The sequence below is a fragment of the Pteropus vampyrus genome, unplaced genomic scaffold (assembly GCF_000151845.1).
Source record: "Pteropus vampyrus isolate Shadow unplaced genomic scaffold, Pvam_2.0 Scaffold47, whole genome shotgun sequence".
Lineage (NCBI taxonomy): Eukaryota > Metazoa > Chordata > Mammalia > Chiroptera > Pteropodidae > Pteropus > Pteropus vampyrus.
Genome location: NW_011888828.1, coordinates 1,643,500 through 1,667,744, shown reverse-complemented (window position 1 = coordinate 1,667,744; position 24,245 = coordinate 1,643,500). Strand labels below are relative to the sequence as shown.

The following is a 24,245-nucleotide window of genomic DNA, read 5'->3' as shown; positions in this document are numbered from 1 at the left end:
TTCCGTCTGTCGTAGAAAATATGGATGGCCAAAAGGAAAAAATGAAAATCACTATAATCCTACCACCCACTGAGAAGCGCTTAACATTTTCGTACGTTTCCTTCCAGACATGTGTGTATGTGTGTGTTTTCACAGAAACAGGATATACACATGATTATGGAATTGCTTTCTTCACTTAATATTCTGTGAAAAGCCAGACATTTCTGAATGCCTATTAGACATTTTACTGGCATTTCACAATGTGTCAACACCAAGCTTATCACTTTTAATCTGTCCCTAACCAAAACCTATGCCTGAGTTTGTTCATTTACCACTTATTCATTCAACATCTTCATGCCCACAGTAGGGGCCTATGTACTTGACAGTTAATAAGTCAGCCCAGACACTCTGTTTTCCTAACCCTCTTTACTTTTAATTGGTCACTAAATCATGCAATTTCAACAAATATATATTTCATGTATCCGTACATACCTTGTATGTAGCCTGTGCCCTCATGTTTGCTCATTCAATAAAACCGGGCATCTGTTATGTACCAGACGTTGATTTTTTGCTCTGGGCTGCAAAAGTGGGCAAGGTGGGCGTGGTCCCTTCTGCCATGGGGCTAACGTTCTAGGGGAGGAAATGACCGATGCATCGATATACCCCAAATCCTAATGACTTAACACCACAGCCTTTATTATCTCACAGTTTCTATGGGCAGGAATCAGGACAGACCTGAGAGAGAGGGAGGGAGTGAAGGGAAAGAGGGAGGGAGGAAAGGAGAGTGACAGAGAGAGGAGAGGAGAGAAAATGAGACTCAGTCTTGAGAAAGGGAGACGGAAGTCAGTCTTTTAGGGCATAATTCAGAAGTGACATTGCACCACTTTGCCATAGCCTGTTTGTTAGAAGCAAGTCCACAGGGCCTGCCCACACTCACAGGGAGAGAGTCACACAAGGGCATGAGCGGCAGGAAGTGGGGCTCTTTGGGAGCCATTTTAGAAGGCTGCAGACTCCTGTCCTCAACAAGACAGTTGCAAATCATATTTAGCGTTAGGGAGGAGATAAAACGAAGGGTAGGCAGAGCGTCTGGGAGTGTTGGGGGAGGTGCTCCCGAATGAGTGGCCAGGGAGGACCCTCTGAGGAGGTAACAGGTAAGCAGAGACTTAAATGACAAGACAGAGCCCATCTGGGAATAGCCAGGCCTTCCACAAAGTGGGAACAGGAAGTGCAAAGTGGGAGAGTGAGCTCTGCACGTCTGAGGCAGAGAATGGAGGCTAATAACATGGAACACGGTGACCAAGAGGGGAGTGGGTGCCTGCCGAGGTGAGAACCTACAAATCATATGAAGTAGATGTTTTCTGTATTTTGAAATAATGAGCGACCTCCCTAAGATGACACAGCTTAGAAGTGATGTAGCACTTACAAGCACTTACGAGCATCCATGTTTTTGCCACACCAGTACTTTGTAGTTCATTGTAGCATCCACTAGAAGGAAGGGATATTGGGTCATCAGCCACCCCAATGGCCCAGGACTGAGGAAATGACTAGGATGTAAGACTTTCAGGGCTGAAGCCAGGATTGTCCTGAAGAAACTGGGATAGTTCATCACCTGGACGTGGAAACATGACCACCGTGCTCTCTGATGTGATATTAAACCCAGGCTGAGCCAGCAGCCAGGAGTCAGCCAGGTGAAGATTGGCTATTGAGATACTACATCTTACGATGCTGAAAAGTAGTAATAATTATAAGCATAAAAATAATGAGTGATTTTAGTTTACAGATTACTTTTCACTTCTGCCACCTAATTTACTGTTTTAATAACCCCTTAAAAAGTTAACACTCCCAGGAGACCGAGGCCCAGAAACACTGAATGGCACATTTGAGACCACCCCACCCATAAGGGTGGGGCCACAATTTCCTGTGGCTTTTCATTCTACTACTCTTGCTAAAAATATCTATTTGTGCAGTCCTTCACCCGTTGAAGGTATGGACGCTCTTAGAAAAGAGTAAATTGTTATTCAAGCTCTCACCCTGGAGACATGCAATTGTCACACAATCGATATGAAAGTCAGCCAATAGAACATGGGCTGTGGGTTTAGATGTCTAGAGTTCAAATACTCACTATGCTTCTTACAAGCTTCTCTAATCTCTCTGAGCCTCAGGTTGCCCATTTGCAAAATGGGGCTCATAATATTTTCACAGATATGTTAAGAGACTTCTGCTTCCTCTGTCATGCTGTTCCTGTTGTCCCTCTTGGGATTACTTGCTCAGTTTATCTCTTCCCCAGAAGCCTGAGTTTCTTGAGGGCAGAGACCATGGCTGTTGTGCTGTCCACCCCAGCAACTCACACCATGCCCACAAAAGGACATGCTGAGTAAACATTTGTCGATTGAAAATACATGTCTAACACCTAGTAGGTGTTGATAGTTATTGCTCCTTTCCCATCCTCCTTTCTCGACCATACCTTTCTAACTGGCTTTCTGAACAGATGGCTGTGAGCCAAGCATGGGGCAGCCTCAATACCATAGAAAATTCAGGTCCTCCACAGCAGTCACTTTCACTTCCTAAAACTGTGATTTCTGTGAAACGTTATTACGCAAGAGCAGAATTTTAATGTAGTCACTCACCAGACAGCCTGAGTAAGACATAGTCACCCTGTACCAGTTCTTGGCATAGCCGAGTTGACAAATTTTCTGAGGTTTAAAACAGAACAGCTTCTGTGTTTCTCTGAGTGCCAGGAAAAACTTTCTCAGCAAAATTGTCCCTCATTCTTGGGAAAGGGAGCAATGTCTCTTTCTTTCCTAAAGCCAAGCTCCACGTCTCTCTCTCTCCTCTGCAAAGAATGAATGACAAGTTACTGTTAGGCCCGAAGTTTCCACTAGGAGGGTTTCTCCACACCTCCTTTCTCTGTCCCCTCCTCTTGCCTGGACTCTATTCTCTGTTTCTGAGGGGATCCCCGTTTCCAAATACTTTTCCTTCACTGTCCCAAATGAACCCGCATAAGTCAATACCCTCTGCTACAAAATTGCACTTCCGCCTACGCCATCAACACTCATTTTCTGAGAGAAACTGAGCGCATCTGGTTGGTAAGAAGGAAATAATATTCATATTAAAGTTGAAAGGCCAATGATATTTTCCTTAGTGTACAGCAGGTGCTTGAACAATGCTGTTTTGTTTAATGTTGTTTCATTATAACGTTGATGAGAAAAAAAAGGATTCCCGGCTGGGGTCACTGTGTGGAGTGTGCACACTGGCGGGGGAGGGGGAGGTTCCTGCCTTGCGCCCTGAGCGCCAGGATGGGCTCCCACCACCCAAGACCTTGAACTGGGAAAAGCAGGTTGGAAAATAATTATCTTATTTGTTTTTATTAATCTCTCTGAAATGTATGTATAGCTCACATTTATTTCAAGGTTAATATTAGAAGTGTTTTTGGTTCTTAGAAGTTTGGGGATGTTTTTGTGACTAGAAATATACTGTAGGAACTTAACTCTTGTTTATAGCAATTAGCCTGTGGAAAAACCGGTTTTGTTGTTATGTCATTTCACGTAAAGTCGCAGTTTCCAAGAACCTATTGATGTGAAGTGAGGACTTACTGTACTTGCCTTTTATCAAAGGGGCTTATTAATCCAGGTAAACACTTTCTATGGCACAATTTCTATAGAGAATTTTTGGCCAGTTAGTTTTTTCTAGGTCCCTCAAGGAATAATTCTTCCCTCATAATGTCTGTCTCTTCAAGAGCAAAATGATGGGGAAGGTCGGGACTTTATATTTGGTCTACATCTCTTCAGCCACTGGGTGTCAATGCCCTCAGTGGGCCTGAGACAAGACAAGTTTGGGATCTGATTATTTGAGTGGCAATCATACTCTGGTAATTTTCCTGGCAAATGCTTTATGATTGGAAACAAATGCTTTTTAGGAAAGAATGGGGGAAAAAATCTACCCAGATGTCCACATCCATTCACATGGTTTAATTTTCTCTCCAAATTTTTATTCTTTGTCAACATAGCTCTGAAGCTCTGCAATTTCATGTGTCTGAAAGTTCTTCTGTCAACTGACCTAAAATTCCCCTTTCTCTTCTCATTTGCCCCATCATTATGTACTTTTGTCAACTTACTATTATTATCGACATGCCTATAGTTTGCATATATATTGACAGGCAGTTTGATTTCTCTGTTATTTCTCTAAAATGAATACGTGTATTCATTTGACTCCACTTACACACCAACGCATATCTAGCATGTATAAATGTCAGGCAGTGTTCGTGCTTTGCACATGGCACCTTACTTAATTTTTACAACTACTCTATTAAACTCATTTTACAAAGAGTATAATTTGGTCAGGAGCGTCCAGTTAGCAAGAGGGTCCAAAAACTCTCTCCGTAACCACTGTACCACACTGCCTCTCTATTTCAACTTTATGTTGTCGGAAATGTTTTTGAATCACTTTTTTGAAATATTGCTCTCACAACAAACAGGTTGCAGCAGCCTAACTTTCTAAAAGCCAATCTGGATCATTTGACAAATGAACAGTTGAGGCAAGACTAGACCCTGTGATACCCCTATAGCATGCTCGCAGGTGGCGAGGTGATGTCTCTGCTGTTCCCTAGTTACCTGGCGATGCCGTAGCTAACCTTAACAGATTCTGGGGAGTTGGGGGTCACGGCCACTTGAATGAGGAAATAGAAGCATGACTGTGAACAGAGCAAGTCACTGTGCGATATTCCTTTTCCTCAGGAAAATGTTCTCATTCTTTTCATCCTGACCCATCAACAATTTGATTAGCCTGGCCGGTCCCACAGCAAACTAGAGATGGAAGTAGGTGCCCATAGCTTAAATCCTAGGGCCTTTCTTTAAAATAATGGCTAATACTTAGCAGTTACCAGATTCTGAGCACTGTACTTTGGATAAGAATTATCATCCCCGTGTAACAGATGTGAAAACTGAGTCTTGCGATCTGCTCAGGCATAAATCTAGCATTTGGAAGAGACAGGTTTTGAACAAAGTCTCTCTGACTGCAAAACACTTGCCCTTATGACCATGCTTCATTGTTTCCATAGTGACACAGAGGATGGGTGTGACTGGGTTGTGCCGAGCTCTCGAAATCAGTCAGCTCAGCTTTGAATCTGTGGTGCACGGGCCACCGCTGATGTCTGACCTGCGTCAATACAGAAGTTGATTTATGGCAGGATTCATAGTGATTCCCGTAGAGCTAGCAAAGCATATGTTTAAGAACCTATTATTTTTGTGTGTGTGCAAGACATAAGTTAAAAGCTGCAATGCGCCAGGAATGAAAATGATAATGATAGTAATAGCTAACAATGATTGAACTCTTTCTGTATGTCAAGCATTCTGTTAGACATAGGCTATGCATAACTTCAAGTAAACAGGAAGGAAAATCAGCTGGTATTTGAGATTGTCCCATACTTGAACTATTACTCAATCATCATTTAACTTCCTTCTTGGACTTAAAATAGTAACATTTCAGGCAAGGTTGTTTTTGCTTAAGATTCTCATATGAGGCAATCATACTTGAATCATGCATTGCATTTTTGGCAACATTTGTATTAAAAAGCCTCATAGCAAAATTGGTACACATACACATATAAACACACATACTGTGAATAATTCAGCTTTTCTATTATTTAAATGTTTGGCCACGTTGTCATTGAATAACAAGTCTAGTGAGATTATGAAGCTTGGGAAGTTATCTCGAGATCTAGCAAAGTGCAGGGCATGGAGGTTTTGAAATCAGATCAAGACTCCAATTACTTGGAGTCTCCTTACTTGGCAAGGTCCCGAACCCTTCTATGCTTCCTTGAATTTAAAACGCAGACAAAACCTGCCTCCTAGACTTCTTATAGTATTAAATAAACACATGTAAAACAATGAGACCTTAGCACAAGATGGTGTCTCAGCAGAAGTAATTACCTCCCACTCTGGAATCTATCTGCCAAACTTGACAGTGTTCATTAACTTTTCTTCAAGCTCTAGTCTGTGCCCCATTTTATAGTTCTTTCTTTCCAGATTTCTTGATTTATTTGTTTATTCAAAAGTTTTTAACTGAATACCTTCTACATACAAATTATTGGGTATGCATTGAGGATACAATGGTGAACTAAACCAAACAATTCCTTTTTATGGCCTAGTGAGAGAGACATACATTCATCACAGAAGTGGGATGATATAGTTACAAACTAAGCTAAATTCTATGAAGGAAAAGAACAAATATCTAGGCTGAAGAGTAAGGGAAGCGAAGGTGAGTAGAGACCTGAAGGAGAAGTGAGCGTGTCTACAGCAGGGGGTGATGATGCTGGTGGAGGGGGCGGTGGTAACAGAGCAGCGATGGACGTGGTGCCGATGGAGTTGATGCTGATGGTGGAGGGGGTGGTGGTGGTGATACTAGAGATGACGCTGGTAGCGGAGGTGCTGGTGCCAATGGAGGGAATGGTGGTAGAGGCTGGCATGGACAACAGCGGCAACGGCACATGCAGAGGATGTGTGGTAGGTTGGAGCTCTGTCTGAAAACTCGAAGGTACAATGTGGCTGGCACACAGACAGTGAGGGGGCAAAGGGGAGAAAGTAGAAGCTGAAGAAGCAGCACACCGCAGACCCTGCGGAAGCTTGTAGGCTATGTTTTAAGTATTTGCATCCTAAATCTAAGAACAACTGGGAAGCAACGAAAGAATTTTAAACTTGGGATGGGGTGAAACGATCTGATTTGCATTGTAGAAAGATCATTCTAGATATCCTCTGTCCAACAGGTAGCTAGCTACTAGCTACACATGGCTCCTGAACACTTGAAATGTTGCTGGTCTTAGTTGGTATGTGCTGTAAATATAAAATATACACTGGATTTCAAATACTAGTATGAAAAAAAGAATATGCAAATCTCATTTTTTATATTGATTACATTAAAATATTTTGAGTTAAATAAAATATAATGAAAATCAATTTTACCCGTTTGTTGCTAACCTTTTTAAATGTAGCTACTAGGAAATTTAAAATTATGGAAATAGTTTGCATTTGTGGCTCCCACTGTGTTTTTATTAGACAGAGATGCTGTAGATGCAGTGTGATGAAGAAGCTACAAAGAAGGCAAAGCAGATGAGACCAATTAGGAGGCTACTTTTGTAGTCCAGGCAAGAGGTAAAGGTTGCTTGAACAAGGATGATGGCAGTGGGAATAAAAAGAATTGGATGGATTTGAGGTAAAATCAGCAGGACTAAGTGCTGTAGCATATGCACCTGATGAATGATGGTGCCCCATGTTGAAATGGAGAAGAGGACCAGCCTTGGCAACAATATGATGAGCTAAGATTTGTACATGTTGAGCGGACGTGCCTCTGAGACACCCAAGTGGAAATCTGTCTCAAGCAGGCAGTTGCCAATCTAGGTCTGGGGCTTGGATGAGGTGGCTGGGCAGGGGACTTAAATCTGAACGGTATTGACCTATAAATGGGCACAAACAAGATTCTTCAAGAAGACCATAGCCAGTGAGGAGTGGCCTAGGATCTAGACTTGGGAAAGAAAGTAGGGAAGGATGAGTTTGAAAAGGAGAGTTGGAAAGGAAAACTAAGTATATGGGGAAAGCACTAGCAGGTCAGCGGATAGTGACAAACAGGAAGGCATGAGGTGACGTGGCATGATGTGAGCCCAGAGCCTCAGAGGAACTGGTTTCCTACAAAAGATTTGCGAAGTAACAGTCAGTGATTCTCATACTTGTTTAGGGAGTGGGGTTTCTGGATCTGATGATGCCCTTTCATGGAACACCATGAAACACTATGGAACAAGAGAGTGAATCCCATTATATAAACTGGGATACATCACAAATCTTCTCTTAGTAATCTAAGTGGGCTGGAACTGTTACATGGGAAATAATGTGTACACAGTCAGATCTGTACCAGTGATTGAAAGTGAAAAGGAGCCAAAGCTGGAGGAAGGGCGGAGGACACTGACCTGACACACAGGAGCAGACTGGAAGATGTGCCAGGACTAACTCGGACTAGAGGAAGTGGTGACACAGGCAGCAGAAGAGGAAGAAGAGCAGTTAATATGGGGAAGGAGGAACAACTTGGAAACTTTTCTCTTTAGTAACTTGAATTTTGTCAACATTGGCTTTTTTTTTTTTTTTTAATATTCTCAAAAATTTTTGTCTGCAGAATTTAAGTTTGGCTTTATGATTTAATATCTAAATTATCAAATTTGCAAAGTTAAAAACCTGTCCTTCCTTAAGATTTTAGGTTCGACTAGTTATTTATAAATCTACCAAATTTAAACATGTCTTTAAAAGGGACTTTACTTTATGTTTGATACTATTTACAAATATAACTAATGAAACTTTGAAATACTTTAAGCTGCATTTATAAATGTAATATATTTGATACCCTTTTTAAGTGTCTCAGTTGTTTGACTTAAAACTTTCTTAAGTTTTTAAATAACTTATATAACTAATACACTTACAAATACAGTGCACTTTAAGCTCTCTTAAATGTTCTGATATATGACAAATGTTTCAATACATATTTCTGCATAGAAAAATTTCAACTTAAAATCATAAGTATAAACAAAGTATACATTTTAAATTGGAATCACAAGCCTGGGCTTGACTCTGGTAGGCCAAATTCTTTTCAGTGTAACAAATCTTTAAAAAATAAGTATTCACAGATTCCTTAACACTAATTTTAAGTCTTCCAGAGATTTTGGGGACCAACTATGACTGTCCATACAATTGCCAGAGGACAGCAACGTCCAGGCTTTCAAAGATACTTACATATGAAACCATACATCATCATACATATTGAGAGGGATTCCTTCTTTGATACTTGGCCAGTGATAGCCAGGAAGCTGGCAGTATTCTGGTCTGTGACCCCAACTGGTACACACTGAACCCTGGTTATACTTCGTAACTGAAATCATTACAGTATGATGACAGGGACTGAAGCTAAAGGTGGCAGTGGCCACATAGCTCATGTCCCTAGGTTTGAGTCATTACTCGTTACCTCATTTTCTCCATCCACATAGAAGTTGGCAGCCCCTACCCAGATTGCCTCACCACAGAGCTGGATATAGCAGTCATTTGATTCTTAAGATGTTTCAATATACTTCCCAAGGAGCTCCAAAAATATGTGGAACTTGATAAAATTCTGCTTTCTTTTCATATTCTTACTACTCGGTGAGGCCATACAACTTTTACAGATATTAAAATGATACCAGTTGCTCACTCGTGGTTTTGTTGTGACTACATGGTTGGAAATCATGTGCTATATTTCTTCATTTCCGTCTTTAAATGAGGTCAGCTATTGTACGTCAAGGGCAGGAAGTCAGGGCAAGGAGCCACTGAACGGACTTCTCTTCCTTGCAGTCCCACTGTGTCTGCAATGGCCATTTCAGATGTTGATACTCTATTCCTCCAGACCTAACAGATGTTCTGAAAAGGTCTGTCCGTTCACTCCTCAACAAGCATTTTGGTTGATAAGTGCCTACGACGTTCTCAGGGCTGGGGAAACATCCCTACGAAAGGGAGAACAAAGCCCATGCCCTCCTGAAAGTCGCGTCTAGCCACATTCGGCTGATGTGTGTACATTTGGAAGCTCCCTTTCTATTGTCTAGTAGAATTCTTGCAACAGATGGAAATGATTTGCCTTGTCCTTGAGAGTCTTGGGTATTAGATCTATCCTGTGAAAACTTACCTCATACATCATCCTCACGGTTTGGCCCTTTGCTCCTGGGATAGTCCATCAAAGAACTTGAGAAAAGATCTCTTTCTTTCTCTACTTTCCCAAATTTTAGATTCCTGAAGTATTTACAAAGTTTCTAAATTTTTAAAAAAGGATTTCTATGGATTTCTGTTCTGAATTAACTTAAGGTTAATGCTTCCAATTCCAAGAGATATATATCAAGAAGCTTGAAATCAACGTAGATCAATCATTTAGGTTGACATATGAAACAATCAGTTTTACTCTAAGAGGTTTGGTTGATATCTCTCTCTCTCTCTCTCTCTCATTTCCCCTTCCTCCCTCCCGCTCTCTCTAAGAATAAACATCAAGACCATTCTGCTAGAATATCTTAATTTCTGAAATCATTATAGTATGATAAGCTTAGTCCTCGAATGGACTCTATGGAAGTGAGTGGTGAATAAGCATGGAGTGATATTAGGAAGATGGCGAGCTGAAAATGAGCATTCCAGATGGGATAAAGCCATCTGAACACAATATTAGAAGATTTTATGATATGTTTCAAACTCAGGGAGTGTGGTCTTCCTGAGTTACTTAAGAAACTTATTATTATGATTTTTTTTTTTTGCCATCAAGAAATATCTTAGAGTTCTTTTGGGTGCAAGAGAAATCAATGTAAACTTAATAAGGTAAAGGCGGTTGCTTTAGAAGTGAGATGGCTCCCTGGGACCCCTGCTTTCTGTCATAGTTTTGCTTTGTGTAGAATTTCATATAAATGGATTCTACAGTACGTATGTGTTTGTGTCTGACTTCTTTTACTTAGCATAATGCTTTTGAGATCTATCTATGTTCTTGCATATATCAGTAGTTCTATAATTGAATAGTATTCAATTGTGTAGATATAAAACAATTTGTTTATCTAGTCACTAGTTGATAGATATATGGGTTGTTTCTGGCACCAAATAAAGTACCTGCCTTTGTGTGGACTCCTTGAGGGAAAATACCTAGGAGTGGGATTGCTGGGTCATAGAGTAAGTACATGTTTAATTTTATAAGAAACTGTCAGACTTCCCCAACATGGGTGCTCCGTTTTGCATTCCTACCAGCTACGTATGAGCGTTTCAGTTGTTCTATTTCCTTATCAATACTTGGTACTGTCAGTCTTTAATTTTAGCCATTCTAAAGAACATGTAGGGCCACTTCATATGGGGTTTCCCCCAATTTTATTAAGATATAACTGACACATACACACTGTATTAATTTAAGGTCTAGAACATAATTATAGATGTATGTTATGAAATACCACAATAACATGTCAACTCATGTAACTAATAATTACAATTTTTGTGTGTGTGTGTTGAGAACTTTTGAGATCTACTCTCTTAGCAACTTTCAAATATATGATATAGTATTGTTAACTGTAGTCTCTATGCTCTATATTATATTCTCAGGACTTATTTATCTTATAATTGATAGTTTGTACCTTTTGACTAGAAGTCAAATTTCCTCTGACAAGTTTCGGTTAATCTTTCAAGTTTCCAACATGTTTATAAGTGAGAAAAACACTGCTTTGCATATAAATGAAACTTGAACTAAAGGTGTTAAAACATCAGAACTATTTATTTCATATGTTAAAAAATATATGTGAAAGTGCTTTGAAAACATGAAGAACTGAACAAGTATAAGGACTGTCCCTTAGTAGAATGTGCTAATACTTTTGCTGACTGTAAAATAACCTTCACTGTATATAGATGACACTCGTAATAACTTGTGGCTAGATACATTTCTACTTGACTTTGCCAGAATATTCTAATTGACTTTGGGACTACAAAGCAATAACACCAGAGTCAATCTAGACAGTTCAACTAGAGAAGATATATAGAAAAAGAACAGAGGTTTTTAGTTTCAGGGGGGAAAGTTAGAACAAAGTTTCCTCAAGCACACACTTGAGAAATCATGAAGAAGAGAGGTGGAGATTTTGCATTAATAAGAAGAAAGTCTTTTCAGGCAGCTGGGGAGCCTGGTTGGTCAGGGATAGAGAGAAATATCCACATATTCAGTAAACTGTATGGAAAATCTGACTCCACTGTATCAAATTCACATTCATGACTGTTGATTAAGTTTGCCTGAGGTTTGAACCTTTAATGGGAATTAGAGATGTGGAATAGGATAAGAGAAAGAATCTGAATTTACAGTAAAATTCTCGTTTTGAATCTCAGTTCTGCCATTTACAATTTGTAAAGAGAAGCAAGAATGCTTCCTCAGCTTCTGATGTCAGTTTGTGAAGAACAAATGTAATTATGGGGATAGAATGTAGTTTATTAATATTAAGGAAGTTTAAAGGTGCTCATTTGTTTCCCTTATAAACACTCCTCACTGACTGAGATAAACTAGTTTCTGTGGCAATGAAGAAAGCCAATATAAGACTGTTTTTAGAATCACTTACCTTGAGAAACAGGGATGGAATAGAGCAAGAGAAGGCCTCAGGTTCAAAATCTCAGATTATCCGTGGGAGCCCCACATCTCTTTATGGTAAGACTAGGGATGGGATGCAGGTGCTGGAGACAGTGCATCATCAGAGATTGCCACAGGACTCAAAACAAAAAACAAAAACAAAAACCCTGGGGCTGTCCTTATCTGCTCCTGAGGCAAAACCTTGCTGGATCGATCTGGATAGTGATTGGCGATCTCTTTTAACCCAGTGGAGCATAGATTTGCGCGTGAAAGTGGACCCTGGAGATACAGTGACTGGCGAACAAGTGTTGGAAACGGGGGCAGAATGAGAAGCACGATTCACGAGCCTGAATTCTGGCTTCCTAGGATGGAAAGAATGGAGAAGTGGAGTTTAAAGACGCTGTGTTTCAGGGTGATGTGAGGATTGGATGCCCGAAGCTTCAAGAAAATACTGGTTGAGTAATCAGCCTTCCCTTTGGTTGAGAAACTGTCTCTGTGCTTCGAAAAATCCCGCGCAAGGGCTTCCAGCACCTCAGTTCTCTCTTCCCTGCCCAGCGACTCCCAGCCAGCCCCCAGGGCCCTCCTCTGACCCTGGCCGTCTCTGGCCGGTCGCGTCCTCCACCTGGGTCACCTGACGGAGCTCGCAGGGGCGCAGTCTCCCGGTGCGCCGGGCAGGTTGGCACGCCTACCCCCGCGGCGGCGGCGCGCGCTGGGCGGGACGCGCGGTTCCCGCGCCCCCGGAGCAGGAGGCGCTTTGCAGGGCGTACTCTCCACTCTCTTCCTCGGCCGGGCGGGTCCCCCACGTAAACAGCAAGAAGGTGCGGTCTGGCGGAGGCTCCGCGACTCCTAGGTACGGGGGACCGTTCTCACGGGCACGGGGGTCGAAAGCACACTCCGCTGGCGTCCTCGCTCAGCAGCCCTTCCCTGGTCCAGCCAGACAGGGGCGGAGGGGAGCCCTCCTTCCCCGCCGTGGGCGCCCGGGACCCCAGGTCCGGGTCGCGGCGGGCGGGGAGAGCACCTGCACCTGGCCCCCCGGGAATGTAGACGCTCCATAGCCCCCGTCTGCGTTGCTCTGCGCGGGCTAGTGGACACGTGAAGGCCGGGTGGACGTCGACCCTCGGGAGAATCAGGGGCCGTCCAGAAAGGGACCAGGGCGCAGCAGAGATACGTGCCGAGCGGCCTTCCAGCCTTGGAGGCCTCTGAGGGTCGCCGCGGGGTTTCTTCTGGGTTCCTGACTGCGGTCCGCTGCTTCCGCTGCTTCCCCCAGGAGGCCAAGGTGGGCGGTGACCCCGGCAATGTGCTCGGGCCTCCTAGTTCCCCAAGGGCCGTCGTCCTCGGGGGTTGACATAGACCAGGTAAAGGCTTCGAAGGTTGCACCTGTGCGTCCTGCTGGGGGTGTGTCTGAGCTCACTGGTTACTGCTGGGACCAAACTTGGAAAAGTGAGATTTCGGTCACTGAGGCCGACAAGTGGGAAAGGTTAGGGACTTTCACTTCCTAATCCCGAGCCTGGCCCCTGCTTCGGGGTGGGCTCCTGGTCCCCTCCACATTCCTTCGTCCTTAGAATATCTGTTATGCCGGTTATGATTATCTGTATTCAGTTATGATTAGAACATAACTTAGAGTATTTAAGCAGAGACGAACTTTTAAAGTAAGAATGCTTTGAAGTTCCTTCTATAACTTCTTAAATTTCTATAAATGAGAACTGGTGTTTAGAGCTTAAGTGCACACCAGGATGGTGTTTTTCCCTGGGGAGGGGGGCGAGGAGGGATGGCTGGGTCAAAAGGTAGTTTCATTTTTAGGTTTTTGAGGAACCTCCATACTGTTTTCCATAGTGGCTGCACCAATTTGCAGTCCCACTAAACGTGCACAAGTGTTCCCTTTCCTCTGCAGCCTTACCAACATTTGTTTGTTGACGATGGCCATTCTGACAGGTGTGAGGTGTTAATTTGCATTTCTCTGGTGATTAGGGATATTGAGCATCTTTTCATATGTCTGTTGACCCTCTGTATGTCCTCTTTCTCCTGTGCCCTTTCCTGCCTTAAATATCTTGTTTTGATTTTAGCAATTGAGCATGATTTATTGTGCATGGCATCTTCGGTATGACCTCTTCGTAAAGATCTTTCAATAAATATAAATTGTTTTTACTCTTTCCAAATAGGAGTCTTGCTTGTCAGAATTGTTTTTTCTCCACAGTATCACTTAAAATTCACATTATTTTTTTTTCTCATGTGAAAAGCCATGCGTGACTTCGAGTGCTGGTTTTTTTTTTAATCTATTATTAAATTTTTTTAAAATTCAGTTTTTCTTCTTGCAGCCTACTCTTATCACGTTCTTTTGCCATACGGCTGCAGAACATGTTTCTGAGTACTTCTTTCAATGAGTATCTCTGGATAAAAATTCTCTTTTAGTTTTCAAATATCTGAAAATGTCTACGTTGTCTTTGCTCTTGAATGATCGATTTCGATTGACAGGTATTTTTTCTCAGCCCTTTGAGGATGTTGTTACATCGTTTTCCAGCTTGGTGAGCATATCCTATTCTTTTTTGTTTGAGTTTCAATATACGTTATAATCTGGGAACTTATGTTTTTCTTCAATTCTGAAAAATTCTTAGTTATTATATCTTTTAATATTTGGATCCACACCAGCATATGTGGCAGGCCAGGGGTGCTGGTTTCTTACGGGAGATTTCTGGTAGGCTTTTTTCCTTGCACATGGCTTTATGAAGAGTCCACTTACAGTTCTCTACCAGGCATTGGGCCATGAGTCTCTTCTCCACTCCTGCTTCACCCAGGTATTACAGCCCTGGCCCTAAAGTGGATATATCGGGTTGTGGATTCACTGTGGGCCACCGGGTTTCAACTTCCTCCCTCTTCTAAATCAGCAGATGTCCACAGCATAAGTCGCCTCTAATGCCAGCTTATTTCTCAGCCTTCCATCTTCTTCTTGGTCTTAGACAAATAATTCCTCACTATCCTGTCACCTTTCTGAATTCTTCAAGCAGATGATTTTATAATTTGTCCAGACCCCCAACCCTCGTTAGATATGACCGCAATGCAGTCTAACTTGAGCACTGCCTTTCCCCTTCTCACTGTATTACATCGAGGAGTTGTCTGGCCTGTGCTGTAATGTATTGGGGAACGGAAAGGAGAGAGAATTCTGATCTTCAATGTCAAATGGTTAACTGTAGTTTTAACATCATCAATAACTCTTATTGTTAAAAACTCACCATGCTATAGGTACCATTTAATATTTATATGAAATAGCCCAAGATCTCCGCTTTTATAAGTTTTACATTTTAAAGAGAAAAGACTAGGAAAACTTTTAAAAAGATGTATTTGACCTTAAATCTTAGCCAAAAACTGGTATAGATTTAAGATTTCTGCTATTCATTACAAAATGGAGAAAATCAAATAATGTTGGTTGCCCAGTGGAGTTATACTAAGAGGATTTTTATTTTATTTTTTTAGGAGAGGCAACCCTTGGTTGACCTCACAGATTGCAAGGACCTTGTCAGCTTCCAATCCCTTATTTTTTATTTTTTACGCCTACAGCACTTGGTCTTCCTAGGTGGTCTCCAATCCAAGTACTAACCAGGCCTGACCCGCTTAGCTTCCGAGATCAGACGGGATCGGGCGTGTTCATGGTGACATGGCCGTAGACCTAAGAGAATTATTTTTCAAAAACCGATTAAGCAGAAAGACAATGGGATAAATATAGTACCAAACAATAATAACCATTTCATCTTTACCCTATCAATTTTAGAGGTGTGTATAATACTAGATCTATATAGCCTTAATGGGTTAGTTCCTATTATCTGCTGTTTCTGCTCATTTCATACTTATCTTGTTTCCTTTAGTATCTGGTTGTTTTTTATTGTATGCTGGACATTGTATTTGAAAAATTGTAGAAAAAATGTGAGGCCTAGGATGATGTTATCTTCTTCTAGGAAAGATTTTCCTTTGCTTCTGCAAGTACCCGTGAGCACTAGCATTCCAGAAATCATCTTAATCCATTTTCAGAGATTTAGACTGTCTGAGCCATCCAGGTAAATCAAAGCTGTGCTGCAATCTCTGTGAGGATTTGTTCTCCTCTAGTTCAGCCTTACCTTTCCCATCTATGACTGCTCGAGATCTTTAATTCCATGTCCTTCAGGGCTTTCGAAAGTGCTATACAGTTTATCAATGCATGCTTTCTGTGTTCAAGGTGATAAAAGACAAGATAGAAAGTTTTGGCAGAGAATTAGAAACTGTAAAAAAATGACACAGCAAATGTGAAAAAGAACCAAATAGAAATTATAAATATGAAAACTGCAATAACCAAAAAATTTAAAAGCAGTGGGTGGATTTAACAGTAGATTAAACACAACGGAAGAACAAATAATAAACTAGAAAATAGATCAGAAAAAAATATCTGGACTGGAACTTGAAAAGAGTAAAGTGTAGAAAAAACAGAAAAGAGAGACATGGAGGGTACAGCTAAGCTAATGCTTAAATGAAAATTTATGACCTTAAATGGATATATTAGAAATGAAGAACGGCTGAAAATTAATGGGGAAACATGTACCTCCAGAAATTAAAGTAAGAACAGTGAAATCTAGAGAAAAGAGGAAGGAAATAGTAATATAAAAATATAAATTAAGGAATTAGAAAATAGAGGATCTATAAAGTAAGAAGTTGGTTTTTGAAAATGCTAATGAAGTGATAAACCGCTGGCAAGATAATCAAGAAAAAAAGCACCAGTTAGGACCTATAGTGAGTTCTCAATTTCATTTCTTAAATGAGACGTTAAAATAGTTAATGCTAGTTCTAATTTTATTCTAATAATAAGAGGATATTATAAGTAACTATGTCAATAAATTTGAAAATTAAAAAAAATTAATTCCTTGAAAAACACAATTTACCAAAACTGACAGAAGAAAAAACCTGAATAATTCCATAGCTGTTAAATAAATTTAATGTATTTCAAAAAAACCAGATAAACGAACAAACAATAACAACAAAAACTGTAGGCTCAGAAGGTGACATTAGTGATTCTACCAAAGGAAAGGAAACTAATAGGGCAATTTAACTTCTGAATGTAGATGGAGAAATTCTAGATAAAATATTAGTAAATAAAATCCAGGAGTATATAAAAGAGATAATACATCCAAACTAATTTGGATTTATTCTAAAAATGCAAGATTTCCTTAACACTAAAAGTGACTAATCACCAGTGTTTATTAATAAGGTAAAGGAAGAAATTTGTCATTATCTCAATAGATACAGGAGGAAAAAAGAATTTGATAAATTCAACATTTAGTAATTGTGAAAATTAAATAAAGGTACAAGGATTGGAAAAAGAAAACTGTTATTATCTGGGTAATATGATTGTATACAGAGAAAATTTTTAAAAATCTACAAACTGGAATTACTAAGTTTAGCAATGTTTCTCAAGACACAGTAAATATTTAAAATTTAATTGTTTGTGCATATAGATGTGTATGCCACATTTAAGTATATAATATTATTTTCAAAGCATCAAAAGTAACCAGTGCCTAGGAATACACTTCACGAAATATACTCAAGAACACTGTGCAAAAAACCATGAGATATTACTGTGGTAAATTAAAGAAGACTGAAATAAGTGGAAAGGTACATCATGCTCAAGGATTGGCCGATTCAATACTGTAACAATGTCATTCCCAGATTGATCTGCAGGTTCACAGCATTGCCAGTTAATCAGGTTTTTTTTGAAACTAGTGAGCTAATTCTGCAATTTATAAGATTATTCAAAGGGCCCAGACTAACCAAGACTCAATTGAAGAAGAATAAGAAGGAAGGACTTGTTCTCCTGGGTATTAAGTTGTGATATACTTAATATAACGTGTTACCGGTACACAGATCGGCAAGTAGACATTGGATCAGAATAGAGAGCACTGAAACAGACCCATCCGTGTAAGGACATGTGGGTGGTGGAAAGATAATATTGTTGACTGTTTCCCCAAAATGGTACTGAGTCAACTGCATATCCATACTGGGAAAAAAAGTGAATCTTGTCTGCTACCTCCCATATTTATCCCAGGTAGATTGGAGGCCTAAAAGCGAAAGGCAAAGCAATAAAGATTTTGGAAAATAATAAACATAATATTTTCATGATAATGTAGGAAATATTTTTTTAAAAGGCCATAAAAATCACTATTAAAAAACAAAATAGAAAATTTAAGAACATCTGTTCATCAAAAGATTCTACGAAGAAAGTGAAAAGGCAAACCAGAGGGTAGAAGAAGATATTTATAAAAAATATACCTTCCATTTCCAGAGTATATAAGGAGCCCCTGTAATTGAATAACTGTAATAATAATTAGTCACGTGCCACATTTCAGTCAGCAATGGACCACGTAAACGATAGTGGTCCCGTTAGATTATAATGGAGCTGAAAAATTCCTATCACCTAGTGGTATCGTAGCTGTTGTAATGTCGTAGCGTAGCACATCACTCACGTGTTTGCGGACAAATCTATTGTGCTGCCAGTTGTATAAAAGCATAGCACATACAGTTACGTACAGTACAGAACACTTGATCATCATAAAAAACTATGTTCCTGGTTTATGTATTTACTGTACTGTCCTTTTTTTTTTTTTTATTGTTTTAGAGCGTACTCTTTGACTTGTAAAAAAAGTTTTGCTGTAAAATAGCATTCTGTGTTACGCTGGTGGCAGCCTCATACATCTCACGTTTACCGCCTCTCTCGGTTACATCATTTTCTCTTGTGTTTGATTTAATCTCGTGTTGTTTTCTACAGTAACGTACTGTACTGGCTTGTGGCCTAGGAGCCATAGGCTACACCCTATGGCCTAGGTGTGTAGTAGGCTACAGCATCTAGACCTGTGTAAGTGCACACTATGATATTTGAGCTATACTGAAATTGCCTAATGATGTTTATGAAATTATGGTTTATCCATTCTATAAAAAGCAGTAGAGCATTGGCAAAAATCAGAAATATCTTTATGTACTGATGTAGGAAGATGTCAAGCTGTATTTTTAGATGAGAAATGAAAATCCAGAAAAAATATGCATGGTATGACCTCATTTCTCTAAAAAAGACTGGAGGGGATGCATAGCAGTGGCATTGATGTGGCCATAAAAAACCTGGCTGTGATGGCAATTGTGTTCCCAAACCAAGTATGTAATAACATTATTTATATTTTAACTTTCTGTGCCTGTAAACTGTATAGTTTAGGCCTTTATAATCCCTCAGATTCTATGGGAAACTGGGAATGCGGGAAATTAGTTTTACCCATAAAAAGTTTTGTTCTTGGGGTTAAATTTAAGAATTTTTTTGTAGAGTTAATGCAATGAGCAAACAGACGAAAAAATCAGAAGCAAAGAGTGAGAAAGCTGAATTGAGCCCAAGAAGGATATAGGACCCAGAAGGTGGGCAGAGAGAGAGAAAGTCAAGTTCATGGTCGAAAGGATTAGCAGTTGTGGAGAATGTGCAGTCTTATCTCCCCACATTCATCTGAACAGCCCATCCAGACATAAGCACTGCTTTGCGCCTTACTTCTCTGCAGGAAGAAAAGGTTCTGATGGTCTGATTGTCCCTCAGCCCAGCAAACCACCTTGCTCTACCTGGGGTTCCCAGCATCCCTCCTGCCTGCTAGGAGTAGGTGCCAAACAGAGTTAACAAACATAGGACCTTTATCTTTTGGTCAAAGACCATGTACTCCTGGAGCTTCATTCAGTTGTCCAATGAGAGCTGTGGTTTGGCTTTGAGATCCCTAACTCGAAGAGGGCATCAGGCAGGGTAGAGGCATGCTTAAATATAGGAAGGTTGGAAGTACAGGAATAGGTGATTATAAATTCGTATGGTTAAGCCTGACCCTTTTCTTAAGCTGCTTGCTTGTTCATTCCTCCATTCATTCATTTACTCATTCTTTCAACCCATGTTGCTTGAGTCCTGTGCTGTACCCCAAGATTGTATTGTGCTTTTAAGTCATTGCACAGGGGCAGTGTATCTGTGTTAGTGTTGAAGGATGTGTTATGGAATTCATTTCTATCCTCCTTCATGCACTCGCTTGGTTATTTCTTGGTAGCACTCTCTCTGTCCCCACTCCCTTCTCTGCTCCTTCTCCCTCCCTTCTTCCCTTCTTCCCTTCCTCCCTTTCTCCCTTCCTCTACCCGCCCCCCACAGCTCCCATGTGTATGTGTGTGTGTTTTATGACTTACAAAACATTTCTCGAGAACGGGACTTAAAATATATGTCAAACAAAATCACTCATTTGAGCCTCTTTTGTTTGTAGGTTGAATCACGGGACAATGCCACGTGTTTTATGGACGGTGTGGGTCTTGGGGGCTGCAATCAGCCTGTTGGAGAAAGGGGCCCTTGACCAGGCTTCTTCTGTGAATTGCGACTCCAATGGTGTCTGCGATGGCCACTCCAAATCTTTAAACTTCATCCCCTCAGGGCTCCCAGCAACTGTGAAAAGCCTTGACCTATCCAACAACAAGATCACCTATGTCAGCAGCAGTGACCTGCTGGGCTGTGTGAACCTCCAGGCTCTGAGGCTGGGGTCCAACAGAATTAACGCAATACAGGAAGATTCTTTTCTCTCCCTGGGGAGTCTCGAACACTTGGATTTATCCTATAATCACTTATATAATTTATCATCCTCCTGGTTCAGGCCTCTTTCTTCCTTGAAATTCTTAAACTTACTGGGAAATCCTTACGAAACACTTGGGAAAACATCTCTTTTTTCTCATCTCACCAATTTGCGAATCTTGAAAGTAGGAAATAATTACTTCACTGAGATTCAGGAAAAGGATTTTGCTGGGCTAACTTTTCTTCAGGAACTTGAGATTGATGCTTCAAATCTTCAGAGGTATGAGCCAAAGAGTTTGAAGTCAATTCAGAATGTCAGTTGTCTGATCCTCCATATTAAGCAGCCTGTTTTCCTCCAGAAAATTTTTGTAGATGTTTTAAGTTCCTTGGAATATTTGGAACTGATAGATACTCATTTGAACACTTTCCATTTTTCAGAAGTATCCATCAATAAAACCAACACACTGATTAAAAAGTTTACATTTAGAAATGTGGAAATCACGGATGGAGGTTTTAATGAACTTGTGAAACTGTTGCCTTATGCTTCTGAAGCGTTAGACGTGGAGTTTGAAGACTGTACCCTTAATGGAGTTGGCGATTTTGACATATCCGTTAGGGATACAATTAAAGATTTACGTAAAGTGGAGACATTAATAATACGGAGGTTATATATTCCACATTTTTACTCATTTTATGATCTGAGTAATTTATATTCATTTATAGGAAATGTTAAAAGAATCATAATAGAAAGCAGTAAGGTTTTTCTAGTTCCTTGTTCCCTTTCACAACATTTAAAATCATTAGAATATTTGGATCTCAGTGACAATTTAATGTTTGAAAACTTTTTGACAAACTCAGCCTGCGAGCGTGCCTGGCCCTCCCTACAAACCTTAATTTTAAAGCAAAATCACTTGACATCATTAGAAAAAATCGGAGAAACTTTGCTTACTCTGAAAAACCTGACTAACCTTGATATCAGTAAGAATAATTTTCATCCTATCCCTAAAACTTGTCAGTGGCCAGGAAAGATGAAATATTTGAACTTATCCAATATAAGAATACACAGTTTAACCCGTTGCATTCCCCAGACACTGGAGTTTTTAGATATTAGCAATAACAATCTGGATTCATTTTCTCTGATTATGCCACATCTCAAAGAACTTAATATTTCCAAAAATAAGTTGAAGACTCTACCAGATGCCTCCTTCTTACCCATGTTACTAGTCATGAGAATCAGCGGAAATACAATAAATACTTTCTCTCAGGAGCAGCTCGATTCTTTTAAAAAACTGAAGACTTTGGAAGCTGGGGGCAACAATTTCATTTGCTCCTGTGAATTCCTGCGTTTCATGCAGGAGCAGCAGGCACTGGCCCAGATCCTGATCGACTGGCCGGGAAACTACCTCTGTGACTCTCCGTCCCACGTGCGGGGCCACCGTGTTCAGGACACTCACCTCTCCATTTCTGAGTGCCACAGAACAGCTCTAGTGTCTGCTTTGTGCTGTGCCCTTTTCCTGTTTATCCTGCTCACTGTAGTTCTGTGCCACCATTTCCATGGATTGTGGTACATGAAAATGATGTGGGCCTGGCTCCAGGCCAAGAGGAAGCCCAAGAAAGCTCCCCACAGGGACATCTGTTATGACGCCTTCGTGTCTTACAGTGAACGGGATTCCCACTGGGTGGAGAACCTGATGGTCCAGGAGCTGGAGCACTTCGACCCTCCCTTCAAGCTGTGTCTTCACAAGCGAGACTTCGTTCCTGGCAAGTGGATTATTGACAATATCATTGACTCCATCGAAAAGAGCCACAAAACTGTCTTTGTGCTTTCTGAAAACTTTGTGAAGAGTGAGTGGTGCAAGTATGAACTGGACTTCTCCCATTTTCGTCTCTTTGATGAGAACAACGATGCTGCCATTCTCATTCTTCTGGAGCCTATTGAGAAAAAGACGATTCCCCAGCGTTTCTGTAAGCTACGGAAGATGATGAACACCAAGACCTACCTGGAGTGGCCCACCGACGAAGCTCAGCAGGAGGGGTTTTGGTTAAATTTGAGAACTGCAATAAAGTCCTAAGTTTCTTCATTAAAGGCCAGTCTTGGTCTGCTGGTGGTCTTTGTATCAGTAGTTGTATTTCAGTCCACTGTGCCACAATTGTATGGAAACCGCATGAATGTGCTGTCATTTGAGGACTTGTTTTACTAAAACTACTAAAATGTGCAAATTTTATCTAGAGTGCTGTCTTATAAAAACTGCTATCAGATTGGGGGAAAAAATGATTTGGGGTTTTTCTTTATCCTAGGAGATGATCAGGATCTAAGTCCATTGTTAATATTTGAATTATCTGCAGCAGTTAGCTTAGTTCACTAGGAAACAGCACAGATGAACAGAAGCTTTCGAATGAATGTGTCAGTCAGCTTTCTGCTCACAGACCCATCTGTGTATAGAGGTCAGTCTCTGTACCACCTAGCTGTCTCCCTGTGTGACTGCTCTCATGGTCAATAAGACAAAATGTCTGGGTCACTTAAACTTGTTGCCATTCCTAGAAAAAAGTGTGTCCCCACCAAACTTCACAAGGTACAAAATGCCTGGAGGGTGTTTTGCGAACTGGTCTGTCGGTCTGTGTATTCGATAGTGTTCTCTAGCCATAATCACTTAAGAGAAGGTGTATAAGAAGATACAGTAGATTATGACTTTCCATGAAAGTCAAACTAGTGCAGTAAATATTCGGTTTAGGAGAATTTGAAGCCTTTCATGTCCCTGGCTCTGGTCTCCCTCCAGCCATTAACTGCATGTGAAATTCTAATTAGTATCCAGTAACTCTGGCTTTTAGTTCCTGCCTTCTCGTCTGTCTCCCCTACATCATGGTGCTTTTTTTCTTTGAAAAATCTCGTTTCTGATTCTAAAAAAGATTTCGTTTCTTCTGAAAATGTGTATTAATACATGTGAGCTAGATTTTTAAACAAGTATAAAGCTAGAGGTTCCTCACAGTGATCAAAATATTTGACACATAGCAATGAAAAAAATAGATACTACTTGCATATGTTAATTTTTATAATCTAGATTTAATAATACAGTACATCGAATGCAATAAATGCCTTAAATTTAAAACCTAAGAGCTGTTTTACTGATTCGGTGCAACTTTCTCCTTAAGCTGGGAACCACATGTGAAAGGACGTGAACTCCCTCTGACCCTGCTTGAGTCTCAGCCGGAACTGGGTTTGTGTGGTTAACTGGTCTCTGGAGTCAGAAAGACCCGGGTAAGTAGATGTGTATCGTTAGGCAAGTTCCTTAACCTGACTCAAAGTATTTTCCTGTCCTTAAAATAGGGACAATCATATCAAGATCATAGGGTATGATGTAGATAAGAATGTTCAGTAATGTAGATAAACTACTGAGCGTATGTCCCGTGGTTACCCTTCCCTCTGGAGGGGCGAGGAGAGCATGAGGACCACGCCTGTGAGAATGACGGGGTGCTCGCATGGGGTGACAGGGATGCCTGTACTCGATGTTAGCTGTTACTATTATTTTTCAAGAAGTGATTTGTCTCCTTTTGTGTATAATTT

The 24,245-nt window shown here is 40.5% G+C and overlaps 1 protein-coding gene and 1 pseudogene across 4 annotated transcripts; one reads left to right on the top strand and one right to left on the bottom strand.

Annotated features, from left to right (window-relative positions):
* Nucleotides 1-2,692: 2,692 nt before the first annotated feature.
* On the top strand, nucleotides 2,693-22,908 carry TLR2 (toll like receptor 2). 4 transcript variants are annotated; one of them, XM_011359361.2, is made up of 2 exons: nucleotides 2,693-3,065; nucleotides 20,385-22,899. In XM_011359361.2, the coding sequence occupies exon 2, from the start codon at nucleotides 20,401-20,403 to the stop codon at nucleotides 22,753-22,755; it is 2,355 nt and encodes a 784-aa protein (XP_011357663.1). In that variant the 5' UTR covers nucleotides 2,693-3,065; nucleotides 20,385-20,400; the 3' UTR covers nucleotides 22,756-22,899. The 4 variants fall into 4 exon arrangements, with proteins under 4 accessions (XP_011357663.1, XP_011357661.1, XP_011357660.1 ...); XM_011359359.1 differs by lacking the exon at nucleotides 2,693-3,065 and adding an exon at nucleotides 12,640-12,923 and having other exon boundaries at nucleotides 20,385-22,908; XM_011359358.2 differs by lacking the exon at nucleotides 2,693-3,065 and adding an exon at nucleotides 12,654-12,955.
* Nucleotides 15,649-15,766, bottom strand: LOC111739180 (annotated as a pseudogene).
* Nucleotides 22,909-24,245: the final 1,337 nt, after the last annotated feature.

Coding starts and splice junctions, on each gene's coding strand:
- TLR2 (XM_011359359.1), top strand. CDS start 20,401: ATGCCACGTGTTTTATGGACGGTGTGGGTCTTGGGGGCTGCAATCAGC.